General features: G+C 45.4%; 1 protein-coding gene across 1 annotated transcript in view; it reads right to left on the bottom strand.

The window, feature by feature from the left end:
* The window catches only part of LOC142159315 (proton channel OTOP1-like), a 68,063-nt gene extending 50,766 nt beyond the window's left edge, over positions 1–17,297 (bottom strand). Inside the window, exons 1-3 of the mRNA XM_075214423.1 lie at positions 17,114–17,297; positions 10,439–10,894; positions 3,781–3,917 (exon numbers count right to left, since the gene is read on the bottom strand). Coding sequence (XP_075070524.1) covers positions 3,781–3,917; positions 10,439–10,894; positions 17,114–17,297 — 777 coding nt within the window. The remainder of the gene's footprint in view (positions 1–3,780; positions 3,918–10,438; positions 10,895–17,113) is intronic.
* Between the last annotated feature and the right edge of the window lie 8,738 nt (positions 17,298–26,035).

The raw sequence follows: 26,035 nt of genomic DNA, 5'->3' as shown, positions 1-26,035 counted from the left end.
ACTTTTGGTATAAAAGTGATCTTGTGTTGGTCAGTAGGAATAGCTGTGTAAAATATTAAAATATTTATGGCTTCATAAAACCCCATTACTGCCTATAAATATATTTACATTTACTCCAGGGGGTAAATTTATCAAGCTGCGGATTTTGTGCACGATACTCAGGGCCGGATTAACCATAGGGCTAACTGGGCTACAGCCCAGGGGCCTATGGCATCCAGGGGGCCCTTGAAAGTGCGGTCCTTCTCCAGCGCGCTGTAGTCTCCTTACTGAGGAGATCTCGTGAGTCCTACTCTCACGAGATCTCCTCAGTAAAGAGCATACAGCGCGCCGGAGAAGGAGGTAAGTGACGGGGGCGGGGGGAAGGGCAGCTCGGATCATGGGGGGGGAGGTTGGGGGGGGCCGCTCGGACCACGGGGGGGGGGGGGGGGGCTCACGGGAGAATGGAGGCCCCCTTAGCCCAGGGGCCTTCATTCCCTTAATCCGGCCCTGACGATACTGCGTGGATTTCAGCTGCAAACTGAATCGTCAGATAATTTTGTGATCTATCTTGATCTATGCTGGATTGTAAAATGTACAGTTTTGTTGGGTCTAATTCCTTCTTTGTAATTTGTGTTTTTTATGTATCTGACTGTTAGGTGCACAAAGAAACTGCGTGACAGCAATTTGCTGTCTGCTAGTTGCATTATAGATAAAGGAACTAGCAGACAATAAAACAACTTATTTTTTTAAGGTTCCCTAGGGAAATCTTCTTTACACTATGCTGAATAACCTGCAAACCTTGACTCTAGGATAAACTGGGAGTACGAGGATCTGTTATATGTTGCCTTTGACCATTTCTTTGAGGATACTCAAAAAGAAACATATTGTGTTGTTTCTTAGTTGTCATTACCCCATTTATGCCTGGGTTGTGTTTTTACACAGGACTCAGGAGAAATGTTGTAATGCCAGAGAGCAGAAGTAATTTGTAGAAACTGTTCTATAGCTATACAAGTGCTATGTGATAAATAAATAGCAAAAAAGATCATTGTAAGGGCTGGTCGTGAGAGTTTTCAGAAAGGGTTTGCATTGCATTCCCATGCAGCATTTCCCCTGCCCCACCGTACCGTGTTTTTCAATGTTGCCCATTTAGATAAACCACAAGTTAGCGCTATTCTCTCATCAGTTTACTTGTGCCATATTATTTTGCTTTGAACCTCCCCACACACACTCCATCCCACTCCACACTTCTCCATCACACGGCTCCATGTCCCCGCTCCATAACATCTCATAGACCATGGGGATATAAGAGACACAGTAAATGTTCTCTATCACTAATTTAATTGGTCGTTGATTTATTTAAAATGTTTCATACTGGCAGACATACATAAGGAAAAAATGAGGAAACAAGGGACAGACATTTAAACCACCCTAGGCATGGGTCTATGGAAGCTATCTGCCCCTCTGTACTGAAAATTCTCAATATAATAGCATCCATATTAATAATGACATAACACCAACAGTGGAGAGAATATGACCACAGATTTATATTTATTTTCCATCATAACCCTAAGGGGAGGAGCATTCCAGACACCTAACTGCCCCCCAAGGGCCACAGTAACCATACCCGATAACAACACCAAGGGTCACATATGCTGTGTCCATCCAACCTGCTACCTGTTCTATTACCCCAGTGACAACCATAACCATGGTGTAGTAACCCATTTCGGGGGATGCAAACCCAACAGGACTGCGTCCCAGCCAATTCCTGGTCATACATAACCATACAGTCCCCTTAACAGCAACACATGCTGTGACAAATTCAACTTCACTACTGCCAATAAGAACATCTTCATATATATTATTTCAACTTATTTATTTTTTTCCTGTTCCATTGTGTCCTTTTTTTAAAATAAAAATTATAACATATAAATTATAAAGTTCGCATAACATTGTCTAATACCAGCAGTTTGTCACAATCTTAAGCATTTCTCTTCCCTACCCCTCCTGCCTCCTAACTGCTTGGGTTAGGTGGGGCTGCCTCTAGATTTTCTGCCGGAAAGAGGGAGGATATGATTTTATATGTCAGTACAGCCTGGGACATAACGCCGATCACCCCACTCCCTCCCCCTACCTCTCCTTACCACCTATACGGGGCTTCCAAATTTCCCAGTATTTGCCTGCTCCCCCCTACAAGGGGAAATCTCATTGCAGCAGTGACACCTGTGACAAGATCCTTGTGGCATTCAATAACCACTGGCTGACTCCTAAAGTATTATGTACTTATTTTACTTAGGTGGGCATGTTCAACTATCTAGGTATACGCAAGTATTGTACCTGGCTTATTGCTTTCTCCCCTTCTGTCCTGTGTCTTTTTTCTCCATTGCTATTCACCCTTAAAGGCTGGGTGACAACAGTAGACTGGGATCATGGCAGATTGTGTTGCGTTCCTCTCCATAGCACAATTTGCTGAGTAAGCTTGGAGCAACAGGGCAAGGGGAGGTAGGGATCAACAACTGCAGCTAACAGACACTTACAGCGAGGTTAGTGCTTTCTCATTTTAAATTGCCTCATTATGTTGCTAATAACTTCCTAATATCAGTTTGAGTAATGTAAAGGTGGACATACACACATATGCTGATTGGACCAATCGGCAGCCAAGCTCGGCTGGATTCCATGAAGCTCCATTAGTGCTGTCACTAATGACCACACACACAGCTGTAATAGTGGGCACTGGCCAACTGCATTTTCATCCAGGAACAATTGAAATCTGGATTGGTCGGTGTAGCCCCATGCACAAAGCAATTTCTGCCACTTTAATTTAAATTTACAATGTTAGCCCACAAATCACCATTGTGTGGACACATGTAGACTTTAAACTGGCCACACAGGTACAGATTTGGTTGTCCCATATGGTCATTTCTCAACCAAATTGATCTAACATTTCAACAAGTATAATTACAAAAAAAGGAATCAAAACCTATTCCAATCTGGTCATGAATTCATTGTCTGACCAAAAAGAGAGGCTACTTTACTTTGTGCTATCTATTCCTCCACATATGTGATCAAAGTGTTGTTGTTTGACAATCAGGCTGAGTAATCAGATCTGCACGTGTGGCCATCTTAAGTAATTTTTGAGCAGACCACCTTAATATAGGAAAACTCACCCCAACCCTGAATCCCTTGTTACCGGAAACCAGGTCATGTTAGAGATTGGCTCATTTTTCTGCAGTGCTGCTACAACTCACAAACGAGTATTACAACCCACACAGTTATCACAAATAGTACTTTATAGAGCTCTGTGAGCTGAGAAGCTATCCAGGTTCCTGGTTTCCCATCAAGGGGTAATGCAGGTTATATTAAGAAGGATTGTCCAAAAGTGGACAACCCCTTTAAGGTTGAGCACTCATAGATAGTGTTTCATCCGGGGCACATTGCTCCATTTTGCTTTTGATTACGATTCAATGGTGCAGATCACCACTAGGAGTCACTGTCCAAGAAGTGCAGCAACTTCTAGTCTCTAGCTGCTCAAGTAGCTATTGTGGTGTCACCGGGGTTTATTTATGTAGTTTTCTTCAATAACCACTATTACATCAAGGATTTTCTTTGTTTGTTTGTTTGTTTTGGTGTTCCATTCTAATATCTACATATCTCTGTGTAACTTTTATTGGTTTAAAGGCAGTACAGACAGCACAGGATCAGAGAGATCTTATATATGGAACCAACTGGAACACTGACATTTGTGTTATTGAACTAGAAGAAAATAAAAGATTAAACACAATCAATGTTTTTTAGGCTGCATACCTGGAAAATGGTGTGAACCATATGGGTGACCGGGTAAATCCCTTCGATTATCGACATACATTTTGAATATCCAATGAAGTAGCCTAACTTCAGAGCCTGCATAACTAGTGTGGTCGCTGCAAACAGGACTATGCCACCTAGATAAAAAAAAATACACAGATTTACTGTATGACAAAGTCATCCGGAAAGGATAAAAAATCAATAACATCATTTCACAGGAAATTGTCAGCTTTGTATTGAATATGCTTCATAAAGGCCTCGCCCTCTTTACAAGAAGGAGAGGCGGAATCAGACAGGGTGGAAAACTCCCCAAAATTTGTGAGTCACCCAGGCGTTCCAGCAGAGTAGGCAAGTACAAGTTACAATTACATATGTAAAGAAGAGCCATCACCACTATGCTATTAAAAGTTGGTGTCAGGAAAAAAAATTATCTCCCACCTCTACCGGTCACCCAGGAGAAGAACAAATAGAAAATGTGCTCAGTGTGCTAATAGCACACCCAGCAACACTCTCCGCACCAACCCTTCTCACTGTTGTAGAGCGGTAACGTGGAGCAGGTAGGTGGCCACGATTAGCATGCTGCCCAAGCTGTTTAACATGCATTTATAAAATATAGAAAAATATTTCCTCCTCCTCCCACCCCTCTCCCGCCACCCTCAGCACTTCACCTCCTGCCATCAACCAGCTGTGGTCCTCCTTCATCCCCGCATCAGGTGAAGAAGTTCGCTCCCTTATTCTTTCCTCTCCACCCTCTACCTGCCCTCTTGATCCCATCCCCTCCCACCTCCTTCACTCTCTCTCTCCTACTGCCTGCTCTTACCTCGCACACCTCTTCAACCTATCACTCTCCTCTGGCGTTGTCCCATCCTCATTCAAACACGCTCTTATCTCCCCTATCCTCAAGAAACCCAATCTTGACCCCACCTCTCTTGCTAACTACCGCCCTATCTCTCTTCTCCCATATGCCTCCAAATTACTTAAGCGGATTGTCTGCAGCCGCCTCACCAGACACCTCTCTGACAACTCCCTCCTTGACCCTCTCCAATCCGGCTATCGCCCCCTCCACTCCACCGAAACAGCCCTGGCTAAAGTTACTAATGATCTCCTATCAGCCAAATCCAAGGGTAACTACTCCATACTCATCCTCCTCGACCTCTCCGCGGCCTTTGACACCATGGACCACCCCCTCCTGCTGCAAACTCTTCTTTCTCTCTGCCTCTCTGGCTCTGTCCATGCCTGGTTCACCTCATACCTTGCTAACCGCTCCTTCTCTGTTTCCACGTCTGGTTCTTCCTCCACCCCCTCCCCTATCCCTGTTGGAGTCCCTCAGGGCTCTGTTCTTGGCCCTTTACTCTTCTCGCTCTACACTTCCTCCCTTGGGGCTCTCATCTCCTCGTTCGGTCTTCAGTATCACCTATATGCTGATGATATTCAACGCTACAACTCTACATCTCTTCTCCTGATCTTTCCTCCTCCCTCCTCTCTCGTGTAACTGACTGCCTCTCAGCCATCTTCTCCTGGATGTCCTCACGCTTTCTTAAAATTAACATCTCCAAAACCGAACTCATTGTCTTTCCCCCACCCAGACTCTCTTCCCACCATGACCTCTCTATCGTTGTTAACAACTCCACCATCTCCTCTGTCACCCAAATCCGCTGCCTAGGAGTCACTCTTGACTCCTCTCTCTCTTTTGCCCCCCACATTCAATCCCTCGCCCAAGCCTGTCGCTTCCAACTCCGTAACATTGCCCGCATCCGGCCCTTCCTCTCTCAAGATGCCACCAAAACTATCATCCATGCTCTCATCATCTCCCGCTTTGACTACTGCAACCTCCTCCTTACTGGCCTCCTCTGCTCCCACCTCGCCCCCCTCTGCTCTATACTCAATGCGGCTGCAAGACTCATCTTCCTCTCACGCTGCTCCTCCTCTGCCTCCCCTCTCTGTCTTGCCTCACACTGGCTCCCCTTCCCCTACAGAATAATTTTCAAGCTCCTCACCACCACTTACAAGGCTCTCTCCCAGTCTACTGCCCCTTATATCTCTTACCTCCTCTCCATTCACACTCCCGCCTGCTCCCTGCGCTCGACCAATGATCACCGTCTCTCCTCCACTCTGATCACCTCTTCCCGCTCAAGAATCCAAGACTTCTCCCGCGCTGCCCCCCTTCACTGGAACGACCTCCCTTGCTCCATCCGCCTCTCACCCAATCGGTGCTCCTTCAAGCGGGCACTTAAAACCAGGCGCGGGCTGGCAGATGTTGGCCCGGGGGGCGCATGCCACACAGTCGGCTGCATCACATGACACGTGATGCGGCTGCATCACAGATATGCAGCATATTTATCGCCGGTTTTTACTTTCGGGCGGCCCTAATAGCTGTAATTCTAAGCGGCCCGGGGGGCCGATGCCCCCCTGCCCCCCGGTCCCAGTCCGCCCCTGCTTAAAACTCACCTGTTCCTTAAGGCCTACCAACCATCCACTTAACCTCTCACCTCTTCTGTTTCTCCCTGGACCCTTTTTTCTCTCCCCTATGCTTCACTGGCTCCCTTCTGTGCCTATTTTGTTTACCCTCCCTTATGATGTAAGCTCATATGAGCAGGACCCATCTTCTCTCCTGTCTCCATACCTGTTCTTCCACTCCATCTCTACTGTATTTGCCTGCCTGGCGTTTCTGGAGTACTGGTACTTTGTGTTTATTGTTCTGTACTGTTTTTACCCTGTATAGTCTACTGTTTGTACTGTGTACGGTGCTGCGGAAACCTTGTGGTGCCAAACAAATAAACGATAATAATAATAATAATTATAATATTTAACACACCTGACTAATATCCTACAATTTCATTATTATTATTAGTTCAATGAATGACATTACAGTACAATAAACAAGCATCACAATAACTCAGGAAGCTGAGAGCACAGCTAAGGAAAGAGTGAGGGTGAGGGAAAGTCAGGACAGCGGGAAACCTGGTGTGCCCAGGAGTGTGGGCGCAGCAACAGGTTAAGAGCTTTAGAAAAGGAGCAGTGAAAAGCAGGAGCGGAGTCAGTGGGCAGGAGGCTAAAGAAGGAGGTGGGAAGAGTAGCTGAGGAGCAGAGTAAAAAGTGGTTGAAACAGTAGGAGAGAGGACACTGCTCAGAAGAGCTTACAATCTAAGGGGAAAGGCGGACAAACGGAAGACATAAGGAAGGCAAAATGAGGACAGGGTTGAATGGAGCAAGAAGGAGGAAGGGGAGAGAGGGAGAGGTAGCCGACAGGTGGGTAGTTAGGCAGATGACTGAAAGGCTTTTAAGAAGAGGTGGGTTTTTAATGCCCATTTGAAACTGCTAAGATTTGGGGAGGTCCTGATAGCACGAGGGAGATAAATCCAATGGAATGGGGCAGCATGGGAGAAGTCTTGAATACGTGAGTGGGAAGAGGTGATCAGTGGGAAGGAGAGGCGACGATCATTGGCCGATTGCAGAGTGCAGGAAGGAGTATAAATAGAGAGGAATTTGGAGATGTAGGGAGTAGTGGAGTTGGCGAGGGATATGTATGTGAGGGTGAGGAGCTTGAAGAGGATTCTGTAGGGGAATGGGAGCCAATGAAGGGCATGGTAAAGTGGGAAGACAGATGTGGAGTGGTGAGAAAGGAAGATGAGTCTGGTGGCGGCATTAATTACAGAACGAAGAGGAGCGAGATGAGAGTGGGGGAGACCAGTGAGGAGAAGGTTGCAGTAGTCCAACCGAGAGATGTTCAGGGAGTGGATGAGAGATTCGGTGGCGTCCTGTGAGAGGAAAGGCCGAATGCGAACAATGTTGCGTAACTGAAAGTGGCAGGATTTGACAAGAGAATCGATGTGGGGGGTAAAGGAGAGAGAGGAGTTAAGGGTGACACCGAGGCAGCGAAGTTAGGGAACAGATGAGATAGAATAGTTGTCAACATTGATAGAGAGGTTCAGGGGGGGTAGGAGGGGGTTCTAGATGGAAAAAAGTCAATAATTTCGGTTTTAGCGAAGTTATGTTTTAGAAATCTGAAGGACATCCAGGAGGAGATGGCAGAAAGGCAGGTGGACACCCTAGCAAGGAGGGATGGAGAGAGGTCAGGAGAAGAGAGGTAGAATTGGGTGCCATCGGCATAAAGGTGGTTCTGGAGACCAAAGGAGGTAATGAGCTCAACCAGGGAGGAGGTGTATAGTGAAAAGAGTAAAGGGCCAAGAACAGAGCCCTGTGGGACCCCAACTGGAAGGGTGGAAGGGGGGAAAAGGAGCCAAAGGTGGAAACAAAGAAAGAGCAGTTGGCAAGGTAGGAGGTAATCCAGGGAAGGACAGTGCCGGAGTGGCCAATGAACTGGATATTGAGAAGCAGTAGGTGGTGGTCAACAGTATTGAATGCTACTGAGAGGTCCAGAAGGATAAGAAGGGAGAAATGAGCCCTGGCTTTAGCTGCAAGGAGATTGTTGGTGACTTTATCCAGGGCAGTTTCAGTGGAGTGGAGGGGGTGGAAGCCGGATTGGAGAGGATCAAGAAGGGAATGTTCAGAAAGGTAGGTGGTGAGACAGTTGCAGACAAGACTCTTGAGTGTTTTGGAGGCAATGTGGAGAAAATAAATAGGACACTAGTTAGAGAGTGAAGTGGGGTCAAGATTGATTTTTTTTTAGAATGGGAGAGATAAGAGCATGTTTAAAAGAAGAGGGTAAGATGCCAGTTGAGTGGGATAGATAAAAGAGGTGAGTGAGGTGGGAGCAGGTGGCGGGGGAGAAGGAGTGAAGAAGGCGAGAAGGGATAAGAACCAGAGGGCAGGTTGAAGGGGGAGAGAAAGAAATGATAGCGTGGACTTCCTCACCCGAGGTTGGATAGAAGGAGTAGAGGCGATTGTGGTTGGGAGGAAAGGAGGGATGAGAGGAGGGGGTGATGGAAGACTGATTGGAGGAGAAGATTTTGAGCCTGGTGGTCTTAATTTTAGAGGAGAAAAAGGAGGCAACGTTAGTGGGAAGGGAGGAGGGGGGCATAGGAGAGTGTTGAAGGTTGAAAAGAGTCGACGGGGATTGGAGGACTGTAAAGAGATGACAGATTTAAAGAATGATTGTTTAGCGAGGTAGAGGGCAGACCTGTAAGAAAAGAGGATGAACTTGAAGGGAAGGAAAGGGAGCGAGATTTTCTCCAGTGGCGTTCGGCAGTATGGATACATTTTTGAAGGAAGCAGGTAAATTTGGAGTACAATGTTTGGGGTTTGGAACAATGAGGGTGGACAGAGGAGGCAGGGGCAACAGCATCAAGAGCGGAGCTGAGGGCTTGGTTGTAGAGGGAGGCCATCTGGTTGGGGCAGGCCAGGGAGGATATAGGTGAGAGAAGAGTTTTAAGAGAAGAGGACAAAAAAGCAGGATCAAGAGCGTCAAGATTGTATCAAGTCTGGGTAGGTCTAAACATGGGGAGGGGTGCAGGAGATGAGGAGAGGGTAAATGAGAGGAGATGGTGATCAGAGAGTGGGAAGGGAGAAGTGGAGAAATCAGAAAGACCACATAGGTGGGAGAGGACAAGTTTAAGGGAGTGACCAAGGCAGTGAGTAGGGGAAGAGGACCACTGAGAGAGGCCATGGGAGAAAGAGAGGACAAGCAGCTTGATGGAAGCAGGGTCAGTGGAGTTGTCGATGGGGATGTTGAAGTCGCCTAAGATGATGGCCCCGAGGTCAAAGGAGAGGTGGTGGGGAAGCCAATCTGCAAAATTGTCGAGGATTAGGGAAATGGGATGAGGGGGTCAGTAGATTACAGAGACATGGAGATGGATAGGGTAGAAAAGACGGATAGAATGGACTTCAAAAGAGGAAAAGGAGAGGGAGGGTTCAGGAGAAATAACTCTAAAGGTGCAAGTGGAGGAAAGGAGATTGCCCATCCCGCCGTCTGGACAGTCACCAGGTCTGGCAGAGTGGGTGAAGAAGAGACCACTATAGGAGACAACAGCAGGAGAGGCAGTGTCAGAGTTGGAGAGCTAGATTTCAGTGATGGCAAGAAGGTTAAGAAAGTTAGATAAGAAGAGGTTGTGGATAGAGGGCAGTTTATTATGGACAGTTCTGGAATTCCAGAGGTCACAGGAGAAGGGGAGAGAGGGAAGTGGGGATATATGAATAAGATTGGCAGGGTTAGCAATACTATAGCATTTCTACCTAGTATATGGTTCACAAGTCCATGATCTACAGTACACCAGCAATAGGACTTATAAAGATTTTACCCATAGCCTAATATTAGTATTACAATAATGTAATGTACAATATTATACAACAATTTCACATTACCTACTTTATTGTAGCGCTCCTTCACATACTATGTATTACATATGTATATTCTTTGGAAAGCACATTCATCCTGACTTAATTTCTTTCAATTTCCTTAATTACTTATGGTAGAGCACAATAGTGTATTGTCTTTTTTTGTGAACCACACCCTTAGGGTAGCTCCCTTCCCTTTCCAACTATTGTCAGGTGATTCCTTTGGTGTTTAATAAAGTTGTTATTACTTTGAGGAATATTAGCCTTTTAATCCAATTTGTCCTTCTAGTCTGACCACTGTACTTGGGACAGAACTGTGGCTGCATTTTTCTGAATATTGGTTCAGGACACAATATGGCTGCTTCCACTGTAGGGAACAGGAGCACTATATGTAACAAATACTAAGAAATACATTTTAACTTACATCTCAGCCACCTGGCCCCAGCGTGCCCATCTTTTTCTGTAGAGGCCCATTTCTTTCTATCACCTATAGAAATATAAAAGATCATCCACACCACTTGAATTAGCATTAAGATGATCAAGAAAATCAGTCTATCACTTCCGGTCAGTCCAAAAATGTTCAAATAGGTGGCCAGCATCAAAAGAAGTCCTACGATAAAAATATTCATTCCATATTGGCTGCTTGCAACTTCGCTGTTTTTAGTTGTTTTGCTTCGTACATGTTTATGTTCTTCAATGATTATGTCATCAATAAAAGGAGGAGGAAATATTGTATCGTCCAATATATAATTGGGAATAGGGTCTGTTACATACATTGTATCCTCAGGGATATTGTTCAATGTTCCGTCCACTGTTTCATGCTGAAAGTTGTTTGTCATATTTGGTTTATGAGGAAATATCTGCACTGCAAAGACAAGTTCTGTAATATACCATAGGAATTAGACAAAATGAATATTCTAGTCTAGTATATATTCAATGAAAGCTCAAAAGAATATGTGAATAACTACATGCATAGTTTTATAACAATCATACCTGTAAAAGTGTTTTATAATTGTGCCTTTTTATAATTAGAAACGTCATTTTGTAGAAATCATGCAAATAATTTCATGAAATGGTTCATCAAATCAGTACAAAAAAAAATTGCTGGACTTGTTTAAATATTAAATTAATTAAAAAAATTAAGTGAAGCACATTGATACCCATATTAAGCTGTTTATTAGTCTCAATGAATATCTGATTCAATTGTATCATTAATTATCAGTCTCCTACAAAGGTTTTATTTAAACTTTTTTGATAACTTTCTTTGTTTAAGCTGATACATTTATTTCCTTTACAACGTTGTAAAACTTCTGATTGATGTCATGATTTTTGTATGTATAAAATGCTTCTAATAAAAATATTGTTAAAAAAAAATTAAAATGAAGTGAATTCAAGAAAGTCAAACAAATTTGACCACGTTGGAACCTGTACCATCACTTGTGCTGAAATTGATATATTTTATTGCGAATAGCAAAACTTTGAACACTAGTTGACAATAAAATAAAAACAAAAATGTTAAGCTACCTTTTTAATATTTAAAAACACAATTTAAATACTGTTTAAAAATAAATATATTAAAAATAAAAATTTTAGTACGACCGGTGCACGCCAAACGCCAACAACGAACACAAGGCGCAAATTGCAAACCGCACATTTAAATGGGGACTATAGAAGATTGTTTTTGCAAATATGTTTATGGTCATCAAACTATTAACAGTGATTTCAAACATCGGTACATTAACTGACAGTCAGTAAGAAAAAAAACAATTGTTACACAAAAAAACACAAAACTGTTAAATAAATAATTTTGAGACAGTGTAGGTTTCTGAAACTATTTCAGTCAATGTATGTCTATTATATTACTGTTATAAAGTAGATTACACTTGTGCTTTCAGTTCTGGACAAAATGTGATTAATCAGCACATTTTATAAAGTCAATAAAAAGTATTTTTAGAGGTTGGTCATCCAGATTTGTAAGTAGACCATCAGCATGAAAAGCTCTAAATTGTCAATAATATACTATAACATGCTGTAATAGCAACAAACCACAGCACAAAATCGAGATGAAGCATCCGTCTTACCTAAATAATGTCGGGTTCTCTGAAGAAGTTTCTTATGTAGTAGAGCTGGTTTAAGTTTTCTGTGTAATTTAAGCTGTTGATCCCTTTGAAATAGGTTTGCTAGCAGGTGTCAGCAGCTTGGCTTTTTCTACAGTAATAAAACATTGCATAAAATTTCCTTTCACCCTATAAGGAAAATAATATACTAACCTAATTAAAATACCCCCAAAAAATTGGACATAAAACACAAGAAAAAAAATGAAACTCAAAAAACCAGACAGATTAAGCAGATTCCTAAAATTCATCTGTTACATTAAGGATGGTAAAATATTGTAATATGTCAGAATACTACATGTCTTATGAAGACTCAGCATGTGAATGCCAGTAGAGGATTATAATAAGGTATCTAGGACTGTGCCTATAGCTATCCCAGCATACCAACAGGTATCCTTAGCCTGCTGTTATGGATCCACAGCTGCCACAACCAGCCATTGCTTGGTAAGAATATATTTGCAGAAGCTTTACTACCTGCCAGAGAGAAATCAGAGACTTGCCCTTGTAAGTACAGCAGGTAATCAATTGGATTTACTTACTGTAATTGCCAAAGTATGATTGTTTAATCCCTGTATGTCTGTAGCAGGATAAATTACAGGACAAGACTCTACCTGCTCCTGTGTGATCCTGGCAATGGGTGATGAAACAATACTTCAGCTATTGTAGAAGTTTGTCGGTGTCTATTGTTAGAGTACCGCCCAGGAAATGAGATAAGTATTATCCAGTAGAACTACGTAAAACTACATATACATGATCTCTGTCTTATTGATGACCGCAGGGTGCTTACTACAGACAAACAAAGTATCTATTTATAAGTCATAAAATACTCACACAAAGGGGGCTATTAACTATTAGAAGTCCATATGAAAGATTTTATTCCACTGCTTATAGCAATAGAAAATTTTGAATTTACTATTAAAATGAGCAAATGAGCGATGCTCAGCTCCAGAGCGATACTGGCTGGCAGTGGTAAGAGGAGTCTTAGGTCCGTCTGCGTACGCTGGACCAAGCTTGCCGCCTCGCACATGCTCACCGGAACTGGAGTAAAATAAGTAAAACATAGAAAAAAATACTTAAATACAAAAAAGGAAAAAGTGCTCTATTTAAATAATAAAGCATTAAAATGCTTGTTGTGATGTTCTCACATAAGAGTCAGTATCCCTCTTCACCTTCCTTCTTACTAATCTACTAATAATAAAGGTCAAAAAAACATAGCTTGGTAAATAAAGAAGATTATTAAAATGAAAACATTGTATGGTAGATGAAAAAATGATAGTCAGTTCAGCTAGGACCAATGCTCCTGATATCACAGTGAGGTCATTAACCCTCTTGATATCAATACATGGTATTGACCATTTCACCATAACGCACCCTTATACTTAATTTTGGGAATGCCTTATCCTTATCCCATGCGTCCGAGACCCCGCGTCCCTACTGGGCTGATGGAACGCAACCAACAAACCCACCCCTAAGGCAGTGCTTGCACCAAAACCAAAGCCTACCCTTGAAGGGAGGCGGGTTCAGTCATTACATAAATAAAACTAATGTGCTCCTACCAAGCATAGTCTGCCGACTGCTCAATGTTTTACGACTGTGCCTGGTTCATTCAAGTACCACCACCATACCTAAACTAAAACTTGCTAAACTCCCATGAATCTGCCCAAAGAACAAACCCATACCTTCTTCCTTCAAGTGAACTTTATCCAACCTATAAAGGCTGAGCACAATGGGATTTAATTAAATGATGCTTGATCCACAAACCACCAAAAAGGCGCACAAACCTAGCCATCACCGAATTAAATTTCCTACACGCCTTTTCACCCACCCATCAGGAAAAGACCTCCATATACTATGGGGAACTATATCAGACCACCGGAGGACCAAGTCAGGCCATAGGGAATGTATCCACGCCAGGTCGGATTGTATGTGCAAAATTAGACCAATGGACGTAACATGATCAAAATCATTACCCCACCCCCCTAGATGTATCACTAGAATAAGGGGCACCCCCTGACAGACCATCTCCCTGGGCAGCAGCGCTCTAAAAATGCCCAGTGCAAATACAGCTGACCCAACCAGGAATCCACCACAGGTGCAGAAAAGGAGGAAGTGACTGCTGCTGCCTGGTTTAAAGCATCCCAGTGCACAAAGGAGTGGCCAACCACCCAGATCTGCAGTGGATGAGCTGTAGCGCATGATAGAAATCCCAACACAATCATACAGGGAGACATTAAGGCATGTCATAGCGGAAGAGCCCAATACAGTGCCAGACCATACTGGTACAGAGCAGAGAGCGGCAGGATAAAAACATAAACATTTTTTTAAAAAAAGCAAAATCCCTTGTCGCCCTTGCTTACAAAAGCAACAAGCAACCAAAGCCCTGTGTCAGCTGAAGGTAGAAAGGTAGAACAGAAATTCAGGATAGCAGAGAAAGCTGCACATACCTCTTAAAAGCATTTGACTTTCACATGCTGAACTGCTGGATGCATTGAATTGACGCACCATCTACAGCTGCAGATGTAGCTCCAGTCTAGCTGCAGCTAGACCCATTAAGCCCAGAATTTGCTTAGAGATAACCGTAAACTGGTATTCTGTGAGCGGTGGACCCATAACAATGCTTCCACTGTATAGGAGCGCATATGGGCAAATATAGGGGCAACTTTAACAGGGCCAACAGAGCAATTTCTCCTAGAGAACAAAGTAACCCACCGGCCTCAGCCTAGCAGATCAGTTCTGGAATTGTCATTTTGCAGACCACTTAGGAAGCGCCAATAATTACATGCTTAGCTAACATGCCCGGGGATGGAGCCAAATAGAAGAGGCTATCAATTTGTTCACTTGGAATGTGCTAACACAACATTACAAAAGCGGTGCTAAATGATGCACAATCAAACGCATCAAACGCCACCCCTGCAAGTGCCCCCAGTAGGTCCCTTAACATAGTGGGCTAATTAGCTTCCTCTGGTCAGGGAGGACTGGACACCCATGCGCCCAGACCAGCAAACACATGCTAATGAGAAAAACTGTACGCCGCATCCACTTGCCCGTGGATCCTGGCAAAGAGAGAGATACCTGCCAAGGTGGTAGACATTGCCGCCTTGGACATCCAGCTTCGGTAAGTAAAAGAAAGAAAGCCTGCACTGTACAGCATCCCCAAAATCGACTCCCTACTGCAGGGATGATAGATACTTCCGTAGAGTGGTATAGACAAGCAACAACTCTGCCAAACCTACTATGCTGGCCTAACAGTCTGCCAGAGGGAAGCATGACAAGGCGGGAAAATGAGGGCCGAATTGGGCGCCATAGCCCTAAACTTATCCCCCTGCCCTCATGACAAGGTATCAGCCAGCACGTTCTTAACACCTGGCATATGCCCAGCATGGAATTTAATATCAAAATACAGGCGACACCGAACCAGCCTATGCAACAAGCTAATGACTGGGGGGAAAGATGCACTGAGCTTAGTAAGGGCCTACACAACGCCCAGATTATCCCACCAGAAGACAATCTGATTGCCTTAAAACCTAGGTGCCCACAATTCAACCGCCTCCACAATAGGGAAAAATTCCAGCAGTACAATGTTAGCAGTCTAACCAGAACTAACCCAAACGCCACACCAAGGTGCAGCGCACCAATCACTGGCAAAATAGACACCGAACCCAACTGCCCTGCTATCTACGTAAATAACTGCAACTCTCTACTATACATAAGTGCACCCCATTGAAATATCTGTGAAAAATGTCCCAGACTGCCGAATCCTCCTGATATCCTAGGAAAGGCAGTGAAACCTGGGGAAATCCACAGTTGCCTGCTCAAACTTGCGTCAAAAAAATCCTATTCTAGGGATCACCCAGCAGGTAAAATTGAACAATGCCAAAATAGATTGCGCCTTTTTCAAAGTCACTTTTGGGACCCCAGATATCAGCAACCATCGAATGTAGTTTACCGACCCAATTTCCAGGCAGCCGACAGAGTCCTATAACCATGACAATCTAAATGGCCAAATAAGACAGATGAGTACTCTAACCCTTTTTCTTATCATTGGCAAAGCCAAATAACAGAAAACCAGGTGTCCGACCAGGTCATGGATTGACTCGTCCCCACCGACAGGAATTCCTCCAAGTAATGGGGACTCCAGAATGACCCATCCCTAATGCAGGAAGGAACTGTAGCACTCAAAACATGAGCAGGTAATCGCACACCTCATGGGGAGGCACTTGTCAAGGAAGAACCCATCAGCTAACTTAAAACCCATGATAGGAAACTGCTTGTCGTGCAGAGGGAGAAGACGAAAAACGGACTCAAAATTCACCTAAGCCAGTAAAGCCCCGACCAAACACCTTAACCAACTCCAAAGCGGACTTAAATGATTGGTTAGACACACTACAGAAATGTTTAGGAGGCATTTAGCCTGCCAACATTTTCATGTCGACAGGTTAACTGACAACAATTTGCAATGTCGGAATTGGGATCGCATCCGGTTCAGGAATAGCGTTGCTAACCATTGCACCTGTTGAAAGTGATATGTGTTGGATCAACCGAAACTTCCCCGCTGCTTTTTTAGGGAGCACCCCTACAGATAAAATAAGTCCCGAAAAGGTGGATCCAAGAAAGGGCCATACATGCACCCTAACGAGATGTCCCTGCTAACCTTCTCCGCAAGGACACTCGGAAACAAACCTGCTAATTTCAAATTCTTAACTGACAAGGTCCAAACAGACCCCATGATCAGCAGGCCAAAACCTGAATGCAAAATTCAGCATCTGCCTTGTTGGGGTAGCAGTCAGGCAATCTACCCAGGCCAGCCAATTGAACCAGATAATCTGTTTTACTAAGGAACAACTGCGGAAGGGCTTCTGTCCCTACAGCTTCTGGCTGTTCTGTCACAAGAATTGGCTGTGTGACTCCCTCCACAGAGTAGAAAAGCATGCAAGAACTTGCACGCCGTTCCCCTAAGACAGTGGGTGTTGTTGAAGGCCACTTACCGCCCATAGAAAAGGGTATGCCGGGCCTATCTTGCATAGCCAGCCTACGAGACAGGGTACCCAAGACTCCAACCCGAGCCTCTTGGGAATCCTTCAGCCATACCTCAAAGTCCTTGAAGCCAAGAAGAAGACTCGGTTGACCATCATACTTGGCCTGGAATTCCTCATCATAATCCAGCCACATATGGGCATGGATGTCAAGTACATGTCATGAATAATGTGTATATATTTCAACAAGTCTATGTACTCTTGGGGCCTGGTTTCTAAATAACAGGCTGCATAAATGTAAATGCCGCTCATCCAGTTATGAAAGGTCTTGCAACTGGCCTCCCCACTACCCCCCCTGACTGCGCAGTGGACACAACTTTCTTGGCCTTCTCCGAAATGGCGAACATGTCCACTTAATGACTCTTGTAGATCCTGTCACACACTGACATACACACCCCACTTAAAATGACCAAACTAGCACACTGCATCATTTAGTACCCTGTTATACGGTGGCCTCTCATAGCACACAAAGCATGCTGCAATGCACCCGCACCATCTTTTGCTGCAAAGTACCTGCGCAAATTCTTAACCAGCTTACTGGGGCATGCACCAGACCCAGACAAATCTGCGCTAGAGCTGTGGCAATCAGAAAAAGCAAGTAAAATATCATTACAGAAAGTACACCATCTTAACTTAACCAGATGGAACCAATGGAAACAGTTGGAAACATACACCAGACCCATCTCACCAGAGGACGACCAAGCTCGGTCCCTGCGGCAGACCCATCAGCAGTCAAATCATGGACTGCTGGGAGAGGAGGGTTATTACAAACATCAGAGGGCACAGCACACTACTCACCGGTCATGGAGGTGCTCCACAATAGAGGGTGCAGTGTACTGGAGTGACCAAGGATAAGCCTGGGAAAAAGGCCCCAACTGCGGCATAAAAACACCAGGCAGGAATGGCCAAGCGCCGAACTGACCACCAGGAAAGGCAAGCCCACTGGAATGGGACGGCAGGGCCCCCAGAACTAAGCCCCTTGGACATGGAAAAAGGGGTGGGGTGAAGCTGTGAAGGCTGCCCTCAGACCTAGCCAGGGCCCCGACTAGATCTGGAAGCGATTGCGGGGAGGTGCAAGAAGAGTCAGTAAACAGATATGGGATTGCAGCGTGCATGGAGAAGGAGCCCCTCCTCCTGGGTCTCCTTCTCCCCCAAACCACATATGACAGACGGGTAGAGTGGAAGAACTGCCCAGCACCACGGACCCAGCGCTGGATCCTCCACAGGCTGCAGAGGATTGTCTAAATGCAACCACATTGGGAGCAGGTGGGGGGGGGGTGACCCCCTGGCAAGATCATGCCCCACAAACCTCTTTAGATATTACAAGGTGAAGGGGGAGCTGAGGGGCAGACTTGGGTCCCTTGGCCCACTTTCAGGACCACCTTGGCAGCTCTTCTGGGGTGAAAGGAGAAAATATGGCCCCAGACAGAAAAGAAGAGGGAACAGGGCCATTGTTATCATACATGGCTGGGGGAGCAGGAGGGGCTACACTATGCCCCTCAGTCGCAAATGCAGTGATACACGACAGGAGAAGCCACCCTAGCTGCAGAGGCGCTGACTCCTCTCATACTTAAATAAACACAAATATATCTAATGGTATGGTACATACTATACAAGACTGACATTGTCAGTATCATTTTTAAAAGATATAATAAAGTAGAAATCCCTAGTTATCCTGTAGGGAAATTTCATGCATCCATTTATCTAATTTTAGCTCAGCATACTGTAGTTACCAAACTTAGTTATCTTATGTTGTAATAATGTTCTGCTACTATCCAATGGCAAAACCTGAGCTGAATTAATTACGTGTTAAAGGAAATAAATTCATATAGTGAGGTATCAGGTGTTACTTGCCCATAGAAAACATGATCAAAAAGAAACTATAAATAACCATTACTTTGAAATATACATTTTTTCTATAAATAACTCTTCGTCACATTTTCTGAAATATAAGAACAGGAAATGTTTAATTAGCACCTCAGTTTGTTAACAAGACTTTAAAGGACCCCTAAAGGGTCTTTAAAATGCATGTTGCCTTATATAAAACAGCTACTAAATCATATTGGGCCTATCACATCTATAGAAAACGTCATATTGCTTTAATTTATGAATAAAACCTTGCCGAGACAGCCAAGTGATACTGACCGGCAGTGGTAAAAGTTAAATTGCCACTTCCGGAGCTCAGTATTAGGGGATCTACACATGGGTGACCCAGGCTTGTCCCTTTATGGCGTAAAATTTTTAAAAATCCTTTATCGACACAATTTATTTAAAAAATGTATTCTGAGCTAGAAGCCAAACTTCAAGGGCTTGAGGCTCAAAATTAGGCCCAGCCATCTAGAGAGATTAAAAAGGAACTTACTCAGGTAACGGCCCAACTACAGAAATTACTTACGGTTCGGACCCAATTAGCCCTAAATAGATTGCCCCCCCCCCCCCCAGCCCTACTTCTCTCGAAGCTAACGAAAGGAGACAATAAAGCTGGGATCACCTTCTGGTACAGATTCACCTCCCCGGATCCAATTGCTAAAAGTTTTAGTCAACTCCAGTGGGAATCAGATATCCAGGTATCCCTCACAGAGGATCAGTGGCAGGCGGTTTATGTAAATGTTTTCCTTATGTCCAAGTGTTTAAACCATACTGAAATGTTTATCAAACTGGTTAATAGACTATATCTCACCCCCTCTAGAATCCATAGAATTCTAAGCTATGTTGCAGACAATGTGTCACTCACCGGACCGTGAGTGCCTCTTCTCGGACATTTAGGAACCGTGGCCGTCCGCCATCCTGAGGGTCTGCGCATGCGCAGCCCTTTCCTACATTTCAGTGTATGTTCCTTTAACTCAATTGGCAGATCAGGCAACACTCCCTATATTAAGCACCTGTGGTCAACACCACGTTGCCTGATCTTGGAGTCTCATTCCCCATGAGTCTCTGAAGGTGTTCCTGTATTCCTCGTGTATTCAGCCCTGCTGATTCCTGTGGTTTCCAAACCACTTCTACCACTGTGGTTTCCAAACCACTTCTACTCCTGTGGTTCCCATACCACTTCTACCATCAACTTATCATCGTGACTGTTTGCTGATTCCTATCCGCTGCCTCCGTGCACTACAGTCTTCTAAATCACTTCAACGCTATTATTATCATTATGGCTGTTTGCTGATTCCTATCTGCTGCCTCCGTGCACTCCAGCCTTCACTTCACATCCACTCACCTGATCATCATCAAGTTCCTGAGCTGATTCCTATCCGCTGCTTCCGTGCACTACAGTCTCCAGCTTGCAACTCGTCTGTGTTCATCATCGTGACTGTTAGCTGATTCCTATCCGCTGCCTCCGTGCACTACAGCCTCCAGCTTGCAACTCGCCTGTGTTCATCACCGTGACTGTTAGCTGATTCCTATCCGCTGCTTCCGTGCACTACAGACTCCAGCTTGCAACTCGCCTGTGTTCATCATTGTGACTGTTAGCTGATTCCTATCCGCTGCCCCTGTGCATTGCCGCCTCATCTCAGCTCTCCTGTGTTTCCAGTCTACTGCTCACGTCGCCATCCGCTACACTCCTGGATCTACAGCTCCTGGTCTACTCTGCCATCCCGTGTTCCATCACTGTGGGTCCTGTTGGTTGCCCCTGGTTACCTCCGTGGGCGCAGAGTCCTGCTGCTGCTGTCTGCGCTATCGTCCATCTCCTGCTGATCCGCTCTCCACGCCTTCACGTGTCCCGCTGGTCTCTACCCTCCTGTCAGCATTGGATTCGTATCTCATCAACTACTCCTCTGCTGGATCATCTCCATTCTCCTGGGTCCTCCATGAGTCCAGTTCCACGTATTACTGATTCCTGTGGATTCGTGTCCCTGTTGGTCTACTCACCTGTGCGCTGCACCTACTAGACCGCTGCCTCACCCATCCAGGGACTTCTCATCCAGCCGGCCTCCTGCCGCTCAGGTATCGCTGCGCTCCTATCTGACTGCCTGCTTCTGAACCACGGTATGCATACTTCTCATTGACTGTGCTGGTGTATTGCATATCTTGCTGGACTGTGTTTGGTTCTCCTCTGGAGTCTGCTATCCGCTGAGTCTATTGCCATCATTGACTGTGTTAACTTGTGCTGGACTACTTCAAGAGACTTTCTATATTTGCAGATCTGTTCAGTCATTTATATATATTGTGCATGTTACTATGGATCGTGTATAAGGTGCCTGTGTATATCCTGTGTTGCAGTCTCTCCCCGTGCACCTCCTCACATATATATTCAGTGGTACAACTTGCTCATGACAGACCACTGATCCCTGTTTCCGGTATCACCTGTTCCAGTACCCTCTCACATAGCAGTGGTACAACTTGCTACCGCAGACCACTGACTACCCGGATACCTCCACTTGGATTCCATTCCTTCACGCAGACAGCGGTGCACCTTGCTATCCGCAGACCGCTGACTCTCATCACCCCTTTGTCTCTGTTGGACATTCCTCCTCACTATAGCAGTGGTACAACTTGCTATCGCAGACCACTGACTACCTTCACGTGCCCTTGTCCATACAGTTCCTCGTGTATTATTACCTCCATATTACCAGTGCTGCTAGTCATAGACTTTCCTGAGCATCTCATCAGTTACCATTTCCTGTTCCGTGATCACCCAGCTACCAGAGTACCCTATTACCATCTACATTGCTCTGGTAAGCCTACCACCTGGTGATCCCTGGGTAAAGACTCCTAGTGCCCGTGACAGTAAGATCAGGCCATGACAGACCCAGATACGGAACCTACAGCCAAAGAGATGCTGCGGCATCTGGTTACTCGTATTGAGCAACAGGAAGTTCGCCAACGGCATTTACTGCGGTGTTACCAGGCGTTAGCCTCCCAAAGACCGTCTGTACAAGATGCCACAACTACTGTTGATGCTCCTGTGCCTTCCTCCGTTTCTCCAGTGCCATCCCAGGTGTTTACAGCTTCCACGCTTCACCTGCCTACTCCGTCAAAATACGATGGAGACCCCAAGGCTTGTAGGGGTTTTCTTACTCAATGCTCAGTTCATTTTGAGCTCCAGCCTCAAAATTTTTCTACCCATCGTTCCAGAGTGGCCTATCTTATTTCATTGTTTTCTGGACAAGCTCTCGCATGGGCTTCCCCTCTGTGGGAAAGAAACGATCCATTGTTACAGGATAGTGCCGAGTTTATTTCCACGTTCCGAAGTGTATTCGATGAACCAGGTCGTGTCATTTCCGCTGCATCCAACATTCTCCGTCTTCGCCAAGGATCTCGCACTGTGGCTCAGTACGTCATTCGATTTAGGATCTTAGCCTCTGAACTTCAGTGGAACACTGAAGCACTAGTTGCCGCCTTCTGGCAGGGGCTTTCCGATAAAATTAAAAACGCACTGACTTCACAAGAACTACCCTCCTCTTTAGAAGATTTGATCTCTCTTTGCCATCGGGTAGACCTGAGGTTTCGTGAAAGAGAACCTGAGAAAACAACTTCGGTTAAAACACCTCTTCTCTCAAATCCTCAATTTCACCCAGCTTCATCTCCGGTGATACCCATGGAGATAGGTCGCTCCAAATTAACTTTAGAGGAGAGGGACCGAAGAATAAAGAATAGACTTTGTATCTATTGTGCCGATTCTACGCATATGCTCAACTCTTGTCCCAGGAGATGCCGGGCTCTAACCAATACTGGGGAGATAAGGTTAGGGTTCCTGGAGTCCTCTCCATCTTCCATGAAATTAAAAGCCTGCGCTTTTGATGTTACGATTTCCTTTGCTACTAAAACCTTTGAGTCCCAGGCATTGATTGATTCCGGAGCAGCAGGAAATTTCATTTCCAAATCATTAGTAAAGCAATGGTCTCTACCAGTGATTACCTTAAAAACACCCATTACTGTGACGGCTATCGATGGATCACGTCTCATCAACGGTCTCATCACCCAGAGTACGTCTCCAGTAACCCTTCAGATTGGTGCCCTGCATCATGAAGAAATATCGTTTTTAATCCTTCCTGTTACGACAAGTCCGATTGTCTTAGGCCTTCCATGGCTTCAGTGTCACTCTCCCCAGATTGACTGGCGCACTCCTCGAGTTACATCTTGGGGAACTGAATGTCATCATCGTTGTCTCTCCCAAATGGTTTCATTCAAAAGACAGCATTCGTCTATTCCACCAGGTCCTCCTCCACAAGATCCTTCATCTACGGATCTGTGTGATAAACTTCAGTCTGAACGCCTTCCTCCTCATCGGGCGTTCATGACGTCATCGGACGTTGAAGATGGATCTCAGGAGTCATCTTCAAAAAGTCAAGTGCTGGTGGTTCACGGTCACCATCCGTCTTTTCCGGAATTTCCTGCCCTCCCGCCCACCCAAGTTCCTGCGGCGGAGACTGCTTGTCAGACCTTTAAAAATATCTGGTCTCAGGTCAAAACCTGTTTAAAGAAGACATCTATCAAATGTAAATCTTTCGCAGATAAGAAGAGGCGGGCTATTCCCCCACTAAAAATTGGAGATCGTGTCTGGTTATCCACCAAAAATATTCGTTTGAAGGTTCCATCCATGAAATTCGCTCCCCGTTTTATTGGTCCATATAGGATCATTCAAGTAATCAATCCAGTATGTGTGAAACTTCTTCTTCCTAAGAATCTTCGGATTTCTAATGCCTTCCACGTATCCTTGCTCAAACCTCTGATTATCAACCGTTTCTCAACTCCTCCCTCAGCTCCGCAGCCAGTTCAAGTCCATCAGGAGGAGGATTTCGAGATCACTGAGGTGCTAGACGCAAAAATTTCGCGAGGAGGTCTTCATTTCCTCGTTCATTGGAAGGGCTTTGGTCCTGAGGAGCGCTCTTGGATCAAGGCTGAAGATCTTAATGCTCCTGCCCTTTTGAAGAAGTTTTATGCCAAAAATCCGGACAAGCCCGGTTCCAGGCGTTCTGTGCCCACCTTTAAAAGGGGGGGTACTGTCACTCACCGGACCGTGAGTGCCTCTTCTCGGACATTTAGGAACCGTGGCCGTCCGCCATCCTGAGGGTCTGCGCATGCGCAGCCCTTTCCTACATTTCAGTGTATGTTCCTTTAACTCAATTGGCAGATCAGGCAACACTCCCTATATTAAGCACCTGTGGTCAACACCACGTTGCCTGATCTTGGAGTCTCATTCCCCATGAGTCTCTGAAGGTGTTCCTGTATTCCTCGTGTATTCAGCCCTGCTGATTCCTGTGGTTTCCAAACCACTTCTACCACTGTGGTTTCCAAACCACTTCTACTCCTGTGGTTCCCATACCACTTCTACCATCAACTTATCATCGTGACTGTTTGCTGATTCCTATCCGCTGCCTCCGTGCACTACAGTCTTCTAAATCACTTCAACGCTATTATTATCATTATGGCTGTTTGCTGATTCCTATCTGCTGCCTCCGTGCACTCCAGCCTTCACTTCACATCCACTCACCTGATCATCATCAAGTTCCTGAGCTGATTCCTATCCGCTGCTTCTGTGCACTACAGTCTCCAGCTTGCAACTCATCTGTGTTCATCATCGTGACTGTTAGCTGATTCCTATCCGCTGCCTCCGTGCACTACAGCCTCCAGCTTGCAACTCGCCTGTGTTCATCACCGTGACTGTTAGCTGATTCCTATCCGCTGCTTCCGTGCACTACAGACTCCAGCTTGCAACTCGCCTGTGTTCATCATTGTGACTGTTAGCTGATTCCTATCCGCTGCCCCTGTGCATTGCCGCCTCATCTCAGCTCTCCTGTGTTTCCAGTCTACTGCTCACGTCGCCATCCGCTACACTCCTGGATCTACAGCTCCTGGTCTACTCTGCCATCCCGTGTTCCATCACTGTGGGTCCTGTTGGTTGCCCCTGGTTACCTCCGTGGGCGCAGAGTCCTGCTGCTGCTGTCTGCGCTATCGTCCATCTCCTGCTGATCCGCTCTCCACGCCTTCACGTGTCCCGCTGGTCTCTACCCTCCTGTCAGCATTGGATTCGTATCTCATCAACTACTCCTCTGCTGGATCATCTCCATTCTCCTGGGTCCTCCATGAGTCCAGTTCCACGTATTACTGATTCCTGTGGATTCGTGTCCCTGTTGGTCTACTCACCTGTGCGCTGCACCTACTAGACCGCTGCCTCACCCATCCAGGGACTTCTCATCCAGCCGGCCTCCTGCCGCTCAGGTATCGCTGCACTCCTATCTGACTGCCTGCTTCTGAACCACGGTATGCATACTTCTCATTGACTGTGCTGGTGTATTGCATATCTTGCTGGACTGTGTTTGGTTCTCCTCTGGAGTCTGCTATCCGCTGAGTCTATTGCCATCATTGACTGTGTTAACTTGTGCTGGACTACTTCAAGAGACTTTCTATATTTGCAGATCTGTTCAGTCATTTATATATATTGTGCATGTTACTATGGATCGTGTATAAGGTGCCTGTGTATATCCTGTGTTGCAGTCTCTCCCCGTGCACCTCCTCACATATATATTCAGTGGTACAACTTGCTCATGACAGACCACTGATCCCTGTTTCCGGTATCACCTGTTCCAGTACCCTCTCACATAGCAGTGGTACAACTTGCTACCGCAGACCACTGACTACCCGGATACCTCCACTTGGATTCCATTCCTTCACGCAGACAGCGGTGCACCTTGCTATCCGCAGACCGCTGACTCTCATCACCCCTTTGTCTCTGTTGGACATTCCTCCTCACTATAGCAGTGGTACAACTTGCTATCGCAGACCACTGACTACCTTCACGTGCCCTTGTCCATACAGTTCCTCGTGTATTATTACCTCCATATTACCAGTGCTGCTAGTCATAGACTTTCCTGAGCATCTCATCAGTTACCATTTCCTGTTCCGTGATCACCCAGCTACCAGAGTACCCTATTA

Source organism: Mixophyes fleayi, chromosome 1 (assembly GCF_038048845.1).
Source record: "Mixophyes fleayi isolate aMixFle1 chromosome 1, aMixFle1.hap1, whole genome shotgun sequence".
Taxonomy (NCBI): Eukaryota; Metazoa; Chordata; class Amphibia; order Anura; family Limnodynastidae; genus Mixophyes; species Mixophyes fleayi.
This window is presented reverse-complemented; position numbering and strand designations above follow the sequence as displayed.